The 11,298-nt window shown below is 35.2% G+C and overlaps 2 protein-coding genes across 2 annotated transcripts; one reads left to right on the forward strand and one right to left on the reverse strand.

Moving 5' to 3' along the window:
- On the reverse strand, positions 795-3,129 carry LOC109226772 (probable xyloglucan endotransglucosylase/hydrolase protein 23). The gene is made up of 3 exons (XM_019391623.1): positions 2,709-3,129; positions 2,413-2,606; positions 795-1,274 (listed from the first exon to the last, which is right to left on the reverse strand). The coding sequence occupies exons 1-3, from the start codon at positions 2,958-2,960 to the stop codon at positions 881-883; spliced, it is 840 nt and encodes a 279-aa protein (XP_019247168.1). The 5' UTR covers positions 2,961-3,129; the 3' UTR covers positions 795-880.
- Positions 7,244-8,811, forward strand: LOC109227743. The gene is made up of 2 exons (XM_019392937.1): positions 7,244-7,662; positions 7,761-8,811. The coding sequence occupies exons 1-2, from the start codon at positions 7,244-7,246 to the stop codon at positions 8,809-8,811; spliced, it is 1,470 nt and encodes a 489-aa protein (XP_019248482.1).

Genomic DNA, 11,298 nt, shown 5'->3' on the forward strand with positions numbered 1-11,298 from the left:
GAATTTTAGTGGGTGTATCTAGTAATCAACTTGCTGGGTGTATTCTCAGCCTTTGTGAGAATACACTTGGATACTGTTGATGAGAGAAAATTTGGTGAGTAGAGATGTTGAGAATAAGCAAAAATAGCGAAAATCAAAAAAAATAAATACTTATCACACTAATTATAGAAACAAATGAGTAAAATCTAGAGGAGATTAGGGTTTACGCCGATATTGGGGGAAGGAGGAAGCAGCGGTGTGGGTGAGGAGGTTTCTCTGATTTTGAGCGTGGTTTTGAACATGTATTGAGAAGTTGTATGAAAAACGGTAACTATGAGAGAGAAAAATCAGAGGATGGAGAGAGAAAAATAAAACATAGCGTATTAATTGGCTTAAGTGTAGGATATAACCAAAATTAGAAAATTTGCTATAAACCATAAAAGGTATCTATAGAATATAATTTATTTAAATGATATTTATTTTAAATAAATAAGGTGTTAACCTTTGCTATAGGAGGTAAAAATTCCATCTTTATTCTCTAGTCTAAAAATATCATGATCTATAGATCTGTAAATAGTAAAAGGCCGGGCTGATTTGTTAATTGAACTATGTTTTGTTAATTGCTATATCTACCTTGTTTCTTACTTACTCTTTCTTTTTCTGTGACGTTTTCATTATTTCATTAATATCAAATATGGATAGTTGCTATCAACCTATCACAGTATGGATGTTTATATTGAGATGTCAAACAGAATCAATCAATCTAATAAATCCAAACAAGTGGGAATTGTTGAAAAACAAAAAAAGACAGCAAGTACAGATGGAAATTCTCTTTCTTATTCCTCATATCAAATCAAATAATTTACAATACATTTTAGTATAACTTATAAATTTACTAGCACTAATTGAGAGAACATTCAGGAGGAAATCCTTGAGGGAAGCGTTTAGTATCGGTGCAATAATTATAAATCATGTAATTACTTTGCACCCATTTAATCCTAGATTGGCCTGTGCTATCCAAGGATTCACTTAGCCAAGAATTCTCTGTTGAGTTGTTGGAGCTGCAGGAAGAAGAAGAAGTTGAAGACCATACACAAGCTTGGGCATTGTAATTTCTGTAGGAAGCTATAAATGGGGCTTTGCTCCAATCAGTCTTAACTAATCCTCCTCTTGTTGCCCAATCATCTGCATTCCATAAGCTTGAGTATATCCACATTGGTTGATTCTTTGGATAAGGTATCCCACTTGCTTCTAAATTCTTGAATTGCCTAATTGGTGTCCCATCTACTGAAAAGCTGATTTATTTTAATAAAATAGGAAAAGGAATAGTAATTAGTAATCATCATGTATGATAGAAATTGAAGAAAAAAAAAACACTTAAAGTAATTTCTTTTATAATAATGCAGCTGCCGACCTAAAGGACACTTTTAGTTTCTTTTTTTAATTTTAAATGTCACACGGTATTTGTGAAAATTAAATGAAACAAAAAGTGATAAATGTCTTAACCATAAGTTAAACGGGATAACTGATTCTAGTTAGGTCATAAGTATGGTACTTTACATAATTATTTTCTCACATATATTTCTTTTCCACTAATTCATATTCCCTCTGTCCGAATTTATGTGTTGATGTTCGAATTTCGAGAGTCAAACAATTTTTTCTTTGACCCGATTTTTCTATATGCCTTTTAGATTATAGTACTTTTTATGTAATTTTTAAATATGTAAATTTTATTTAAATTTTTTTAAAGATTCTATGTTCGAATTACAAATCAAAATTAAGAAGTTTGACTCTCAAAATCCGAACTATGACACAAATTGGACAGAGGGAGTACTTTATTCTGAAATCGTTAACAACAATTATGCCTCAGTAGCTATATGAGTTCTCATTTCTTTTAGCTCAATTCGCATCGCATATCATTACCAAAATAAACTAAAAGTGCAAGTTTAGTAGTAGTGTAATAAGAATAATAATAAATTCTCTACCAAATCTAAAACCTATTCTCAACTATCGCCTATATGAATTTTTTCTTCCATTGTGTCTTATCTTTAGCTAAGCCTGTATTGATTCCAAGTATTTACTGTAGGTCTTTCGAAACAATTTCATTTCATGTGATTTATTCTTCTGAAATCACTTAAAAGTTAAAAATTGTTTAACTTATGCAGTACCGTTAAATCCAAAAAATCATTCAAAATAATTTTTTTGTTTAATTTTGAATAATCAAGAAAGGTAAGTTTTGTTAGGTGAAAGAAAGAACGTCTAATCACTCAGAATTACGTGAAATCTTTGATTATTAATAACCATAAGTCCATTGACTATTAACAATATACGAGAGGTAACTAAATAAATATCACAACTAAGTAAACATGTCAAAAACATATACATGTATAATACATAATAAACAGAGTACGTGTGTGTGAGAGAGACGCTTACATGATGCTCTGAGGATTCCAAAGAATAGAATAAGTATGAAAGTCCTTAGTAGGGTCGAACCAAAGATAAAACTGTTGCTCTCTATTTCCCTTCCCTTGTGTGAATACATTTGTGTGAAGAATATAGGGGTCTCCACTTAGATTCCCAAGAAACTCAAAATCAATCTCGTCATGACTTGATCCTATTGAAGATAACTGCATTTTATTCACACCATTAAAACTCAACATGAATAAAACATCTAAAAACTTACCATAACCATTTAACAATAGTTGCTCCATAGTTAAAAAAGGACTTACATAATATGTAGTAACGGTGCCAGCAGAATTACCAGGGACAAGTTTGATTTTCAAATCAATCTTTCCAAACAAATACTGATTTTTGGACCGAAAACCAGAGCCAGAGGTTTTATCGAGGGAAAGGGTGAGAAGTTGTCCGTTTTCGAGTATTTTAGCTCGGCCATCACCCCATGTAATATCAAAATCTTGGTTGAAATTTCCAGCCAAAGCCACCACCAAGAACATCATCAGAAACAAGAAAGATTTCTTCATGGTGTAAAGTATTTATATATTGATTCGAGATTTTCTGAATATGTTTCAAGGAAGTATTTTGTGTTTTTGAATTGCATGGTCGACGCAATTAGCCTTTATATAGTTGTAGGGACTGAGACTGAGAGATATACGAGGTGGGGACTGGTTTGGTTTCCTTTTGTATGTTTGAATTTGGCCCCTGCGGCAAGAGAAGTACTACTACGTTTTTTTGCTAAGAGAACTTTATATTATGTAACTCCGGTTAAAATCCACGCGCTCATTACACTATAGTAAACAAATTTTTATTCGTCAGTATATATAATTTAAATTATTTGTTTAAACCAAGATTGGATTACTCATTAAACAAAGCTCTTTCTGCTAGTAGCAAGGATAAAAAATAAATATAGATTACTACATAACTAATCATATTTTATTGTTTCTTGATTTCAATATATGATAAGCATTCCAATAAAGACCTTTACAACCGACATCCATGTTGATAATTTTTCATATCCAACTAGAATCAATTTGTTAATGTTTAATGAAGCTTTACATTAAGGATTGAGGTTGACATCTTGCTATTCAGTTCTTATCTCTACGCACGAGTTACTTATCTATCAACATTAAAAAGATGAGCTTGATTGAACCGCGTGTCATCATTATCTTTTACTCATTATGATACAAATATTACTCCTGAATCGCTATTTATCAATCTAAAGTTTTGGATAGTACTTACGTGACGACATAACTTTTTTTTTTTTTTTTTTGCAAAACTTTCTAATGGACATTAAAAGAAAATATTGGATGGTTGAAGTGGATTGGAAGAACGCACGCTTATGAGTTAAGTAGATATTAATTTTAAGTTGACTAGGATTTGGAGAAATAAAGGGAATGGGACCTTTTAGACAGCTAATATTGCTATAATGTTGATAGTAACTTTTTTTCTGTTGCATGTATGGAACCATAAATTAAAAATGTCGCGTTTAGTATTTTTCCTATATAGGGGATGAGTGTGTAGGGAGAATTAGATGGTTGGCAGACTTTCCCCTTCCACAGCTGTCTGATGTCTACAATTATTTAGTAAATAAATACTATTTGAACTCTTTAAAAGATTCCATTTACATCAATTTAGGATTTTTATTAAAAAGGAGAAGAAAATATATGTCATTTTTTGTGGAAGAATAAATAAAGACTAAGATTTTTTTTTCTCTTGATCTTATCGTTTCCCCCCCTAATTGGTTAAGTATGATACTGGAATAATTCAACCACAAATTGGTGACTACCTCACAAATTGGTGACTACCACAAATTGGCTCGATTTAATTGTAATTGCTATACAACAGGTTCATAGGTAATTTCAGGGTACTTTACTAATTGTGTGTGGGTTGGTGCCAGAGTTGCAATTCTCTTCCCTTCATATCGAAAAGTAAAGTTACTTATTATACTTCTACATCTAATTTCTGTTGTAATATCTTAGGGTATAAAACGAAAATGAGTTCAGATTAATTGATCCTCTTGAAGCTGATTATATTATGATTTTCTGCTCTCTTTCAGTTGTTATTACTGATAATATTAAGTTATTAACCTTCCTGTGAACATCTAACTTTTTCTACACAAGGTTGGAAACTTGGTGCACCAAGATTATATGGGACACTTTCAACAGTCTTAGAAAATAGTTTTCTTCCTTCTCTTTTAAGAGACAAATATTTAACTCGTCTTCGATAATTACTTTGATGCCCACCTAATTTAGATTCTCACAATTTCATTTTAATTTGGAGATAAAAAGCAACAACGCAAAAAACTTATGCTATCAATGTGCTGTAACATGCATGTAATTTTAGGTTAATTCCTTCTTAGATTACCAAGAGTTATTATAATTAGTTTTTAATTATAAGTAATTCGACATCTTGAAATTTTTTGGACGGTATATTAATATTAGTATTGTATATGGCGTAAAACCTAAAATCTTTTCTTAATAGGGAAAAGCAATTAACTCTTTTCCTTTTGTAAGGGGATAGAAAAAAAGAAAAAAAAAGCAATTAACTCTCTTTAACTCTCTTAAGGGAACATACTATGTCTGGAGTTAATGATCAGCACAATGTCGATGCTCGCATGATCGAATAGAGCGATGAAACACAGACTTCGAATGATCATTCAACCGGATCCTCTCCATTATCATCCCGTGCCCAGAATGATTCCCCAGCAAGATCTACTAGCGGCCATCCTAACGAGCATGGTTTAATACAAAAGGCGAAACTTTATATGGCGGAACAACAAAAGTTGAATGCTAAACTCGGGGAAGCATTGTTGGCTCTACAAGCGGAGCGACGGTTATAACTCCTACTCCACCACTGAGAACCAATGCTGCTGATGAGACTCCTAACTCCAAGATGGCACACATGAGAACTTGAGAACCTCTGAACGAGGACAAAGCCAGATGCTCAGGTATGAGTGTAAATTTTGAGTTACAAAATATGGTCTTAACCTTGGAGCAGCAACTCAAAGAGAGAGAATTGAATATATTCCAAGAGTCCCACGAGCTAGGAAAGAGATCGACATGAATAAATATTCGTAGCAGTCGTGGAAACCTAGAGCAGCTCCGGTGCCAATTCTAAAATATTCAAAATGCATGATATTCTATAAAATAACGGTACCTTGGTTCCGCGAGACCACATCATGGCTTACACAACTGGAATCAAAGGGAACGACCTCACGAAGGGGGATATTGGATCGGTTCTCGTCAAAAAGCTCAAAGAAACATTGACAAAAGGGGACCTGACATGGTATTCCTAGTTACCTAAACAATCTATTAGTTCTTTGGTTAAACTTGTAAATGCTTTTATCAAAGCCCACACGGGAGCACAAAAGGTGGAGAAACATGTGAAAGATATCTTCAAAATCATGCAAAGGAGGATAGAGTCACTCCATGACTTTATTGATCGATTTGAGAGGGAAAAGATGTTGCTCCCACAAGTCGAGGACAATTAGGCGGCTATGGCTTTCACCAGGAACCTAAATCCAGACAATTTGGAGGCTTCGAGGAGACTGAAGGAAAGCCTATGAGAACTACCTACAAAAACATGGAACGATGTGTATCATCGGTACAACACGAATCTCCGAATAGAATAAGAGATCTCAGTGCTTCCTGGTTTTGAAATAAGTGATATTCCGGGATATGACCTACGACCAGAAATGGCCCGCAGACGAGATGAGCCCAGACGTGGGGATCCTCAAGTACGACATGAATCTTGATAGGTTCAAGGTTAAGTTTAATGATGACAATAATTCCTTATGCTATATGTGCAGGAAAAACAAAAAGGAAAGATGACAATATGCAAGATTCGAATTTAAAAATAAGGAAAGCCTGAAAATGCTATCACTACAATCAAAGGAAGAAAGATTGATACTGGACTAGAAATGGCAAGTAAGTAAAGAAGGAAGATGCTGCTACTACAATTAAGGGAAGCAAGGTTGAATTGCCCTCAATCAAGGAATCTTAGACTGCAATCATGGATTCTCCAAATCTCAGTAATCCCTTGTTCGTGGTATATTAAACTCCTAAATTCAAGCTGTGACATGGAATGTCACAATCGAATCTGAGCTCCTCAAAGAGCAAGATTCGAATAGGCACCCCTTGAGTCAAATCCCTTTATCAAAAATCTTGTGCCTCTAATTTTGCTGAAGATTCAACGGCTCTTTTCTCTCATATAAGAAGATTGATTGTTCAAGAAGAAGACTACGCAACTACACAAACTATATTCCAAATCTGTCTACTTCTTAGTTCAAACACTATAATTCTTAGTTGTCAGTGTCTCAAAAGATAGAGAGATCTAGAGCACAAAAGAAGTTGTGTCAACCGATTAGAACTCAAATGTTGATATTGTACATTTGTGGTGAACGCGATAAAACCATCAATATTGTAACCTTGTTCAAAGATCTTAAGGGAACCCTTGTGACCCAAGGGAAATTGGATGTAAGTACCACAACGGTACCGATCCAGTATAATTCGCTGTGTGCTTTACCATTTCTCTTTATTGCTTTCGTTCTTTACGTTCTGTGATTAGTCAACTAATACTTGCATTAGTCGGCCAAATTTTAATTAGTCAACAATTCATCCCCTCTTGTACTTTCAATTGGTATCAGAGCAAGGGTTACAATCTTTGCTTTACCGCTAGTGAGAAAAAGATCAATGGGATCCACCACTATTGTCGGTGCTCTCTTTCAAGAAGGAACCTCTCAGGTTCGACCCCCTTACTTCAATGGTCAGCATTTCTCTCATTGGAAGTTTGCATGGAAACGTATACTATGTCATATGACATCAAAGTATGGCATGTGATAAAAAAGGGAAACCTTCCAATTCCTCCCAAGAAGGATGCAAATGGTCAAGTCATCACATCAACTGATCCTCTGATTTGGACGACTACACTGATGAGCAAGCTATTGTTATCACTTTCAATGCAAAAGCAAAAAATCTACTGTACAATGCTATCAGTGGAGAAGAATATGAAAAGATATCCAGTTGTGAGACTGCAAAAAATGTGGGATAAACTGGAAGTCACTTATGAAGGAATCAACAATGTAATAGAGACTAGAATAAATCTCCTGGTTCGGGAATATGAATTATTTCAAATGAAGGATGATCTGTTGAAGAAATGTTTTCCAGGTTCAGCAAAATTCTTGGAGACCTCAAATCATTTGGAAGACCTATTAAAAGTGGCGAACAGGTTAGAAAGATCCTCAGAAGCCTACCTACAATCTGGCAACCAAAGGTCATCACTTTGGAATGTCAAGATCTGGACAAAATCTCCTATAATAAACTCAGAGGTGACTTGGTTGAATTTGAGAAAACTCATCTTGACAGACATATTCAAGAGAAGAAGAAAATTGTTGCTTTCAAGGCAACTATGGCTGAACCAGAAAATGAAGATGAAGAAGAAGGAGGAGAACAAGACGAAAACATTGCAATGCTCTCGCAAGTTGTGACCAACATGATGAGAAGAAACAGAAACTACAGAAGAGGTAAGTCTAATTTGAGAAAAGGAAGGGTGAGCAATGAAACAGATCAAAATAATGGAAGATGTTACGAATGTGGAAAGTTCGGACACGTTCAAGCTGACTGTCCGGAATTAAAAAAGAAGCTTAGTCGGAACATGCAAAAGAAGAAAGCTTTTGGAGCATGGAGTGATGAGGAGGAATCTGATCACGAGAAAATTGCCAACATTTTCTTTATGGCCCTAAGCGATGATGAAGAGTCAGAGGAACTTGGACTAATGGCAGACAACAACGATGAAGAAGATGATTCAAGAGAACCTCGTTCACCGTCAGATGAAGGAACTAGTGAGGTATGTACTCCTTTATGTCCAAACTGTTATGAACTTCAAATTTTTGTTGATATTTCTCTTGCAGACATAGAAAGAGTAGTAAATGAGCTCAAAAAAGTCAAGAGAGAAAAAGAAAGAGAGAAGAAGGACTGGGCCCTAAAACTAGAAGTATGCAAAATTGAACATGATATGCTTCAAGACGAAGTAAACAAACTCAAGCTTCAATTGAATGGACTGAAAAGAACCTCAAGTTCTAGTCCAGTCAAGTCTGATCAGAACGTTCCTGTCAGAAAGAAAATAGCATGTTCCTTTTGTGGTAAAAATGGACATAGCACTAACAATTGCAGGAACAGAATTAGAGCTGAAAATAGTTCTGGCAACTCTAACAACTCATCTTGCACCTACTGTGGTAAAAGAGGTCACACCTCAAATCATTGCAGGTTCAAGAACGATAGGAGATGGATCTGGAGACCAAAATCTTCAATTCAAACTAACTCTCAGATACCTAACCATTCAGGACCCAAGCAGGCTTGGGTACCTAAAAATAAGTAATCTTGTTTTATAGGAACACCACAAGAAGAATCGAAAAGGAAAATGGTATCTCGACAGCGCGTGTTCCTGACATATGACGGGTGACAAACAATTGTTCAAATCAGTCACCAAGCTAGATGGAGGAACAACTACCTTTGGTGACAAATCCAAAGGAAATGTTATTGGTGTCGGAAAGGTTCCTTTAAGCTCTACATGTGACGTGGATGGAGTTTACTTAGTCGATGAACTCGGCTACAATCTTCTCAACATCAGTCAACTATGTGACAATGATTATGAGGTTCGTTTTAAGAAACATGGCTGGTTCATAAAAGACGAATCAGGTAACATCATTCTCTCTAGTAATAGGGACGGAAATGTCTATACTATCAAAAACTTGGAAAACTTTGGGGATCAAATTTGTCTTACTTCTATAATTGAAGATCCCTGGGTTTGGCATAGAAAACTTGGTCATGCAAGCATGCACCCCATTCGAAAACTTTCAAAACATGAACTTGTTGTTGGTCTTCTAAAACTAAATTTTTCAAAAGATCATATCTGTGATGCATGTCAATTAGGAAAACAAACTCGATCCTCTTTTAAAGTCAAAAACATTGTTTCTACCTCTAAACCTCTTCAACTGTATATAGATTTATTTGGCCCCACTAGAACTGCTAGTATAAGAGGTTAGAAATATGCTTTTGTTATTGTAGATGATTTCTCTAGATTTACATGGGTTATATATATCTTAGTCATAAAGATGATGCCTTAAAAAATTTTGAAGTTTTCTATAAGAAGGTTCAACGTGAGAAGGGTTACTATATCTCTACCATCAGAAGTGATCATGGAGGAGAGTTTGAAAGCAGAGCTTTTGAAAATTTCTGCAATGATCAAGGAATCTCCTATAATTTCTCTTCACCAAGATCTCCTCAACAGAATGATATAGTAGAGCGTAAAAACAGAACCTTGCAGGATATGGCAAGAACCATGATTGTGGAAAACTCTTTACCTCATCATTTCTGGGCAAAAGCTGTAAGTACAACATGTCATATCATTAACAGGTGTCTCATTCGACCTGTACTCAAAATGACTCCCTATGAACTGTGGAATGGTAAGAAACCAAACATCAGCTATTTCCACTTTTTCGGATGCAAATGCTTTGTTCATAAAAATGGAAAGGATAATCTGGGTAAGTTTGATCCTAAGAGTGATGAAGGTATATTTCTTGGTTACTCTCCCTCAAGTAGAGCTTACATAGTTTATAATAAGAGAACCATATGTATTGAAGAATCTATTGATGTTGTTTTTATTGATCCTAACCCTCTCCCAAGGAATGAACATGTTCTTGAAGATGAGGAAATGTATTGCGCTCCAAGGTCTATTATTGTAGGTAAGGATCATAAAAGTGAGTCAGCTAATCTACAAACTCAACCAGCTGAAGCTCCTCCAGAAGATCTTGACTTATCTCAACCAGATCAGTCGATTATTATAGAAAAGATCTCTACAGCAAATACTCCAAATGAATGGAAGAACGAACTAGGATATCCTTACAAATTCATTATAGGAGATGATTGGGTCCAACCCTACACCACTACAAAGTGGCAAGAGCGCTCGATGCAGCTTTTACCCGAGAAGGTCGGGATCGAATCCACAGGGAGCTAGATTGCTTGGAAATTGAGTTCCTATCTATACTAGTAATGTGCAAAGTAATTGTTTACACTTTTAAACATGCGTTGATGGTTCACTAATCTAGATTATCACTAATTATGCTAAAATTAAGCTAAGTATGATATCTTTTTGTGAGGTTTTCTTAATTTATGGAAAGGCACTAGGGAAGTGACATTGCCCTAGGTGAATACTTGACGGGTTCTAAAGTCTAAGGCAAAGTTGTTATGTTTGGGATTGCGATATAGCCGATGCATAAAACTACTCACTCTATACCTCTTCGTAGCTTGAGTGACTTTGCCATAATTGGCTTTCTCAAGACCAATTGGGTGTCAAAATTGTGCAAGCAATATAGGCTCAAGTCGGGTATTACTATCTCTAGGTTTAACTCTTTAATTGGGGCTATCAATCTCTTGAATACGCCCCAATTCCTTGTTGGCCTAATTTTCCTAGACTCAAGCTCTCTTTCTCAAGAAGAGCCCAAGTCAAAAAGGCACAAATTAGTGTTTGCAACCACTAATTCAACATGGAAAACACAAATCAGGCCAAATATCAACCACCCATAAACATCTAAGCCCTAAAACAAGAGACCCATCAAATTCCCACACTAGGCCTGAGCCACAACCCTAGCTAATGGGTCTAGCTACTCATAATAATGGAAGAAATCAGATATTGGGATGAATAATAACCCATAAAATATTATTACAAGCTAAGATTTGAAGATTCAATGTTGAACTAGCTACAAAATTACTCAAACTAGGTTAAAAACAGCCTTCACGTGCTCAGCTATAGATAAGATACCCTAAAAATCCGAAAAAAAAGTATTTATACAAGACCAAATTTTCT

The sequence above is a fragment of the Nicotiana attenuata genome, chromosome 6, assembly GCF_001879085.1.
Source record: "Nicotiana attenuata strain UT chromosome 6, NIATTr2, whole genome shotgun sequence".
Classification (NCBI taxonomy): domain Eukaryota; kingdom Viridiplantae; phylum Streptophyta; class Magnoliopsida; order Solanales; family Solanaceae; genus Nicotiana; species Nicotiana attenuata.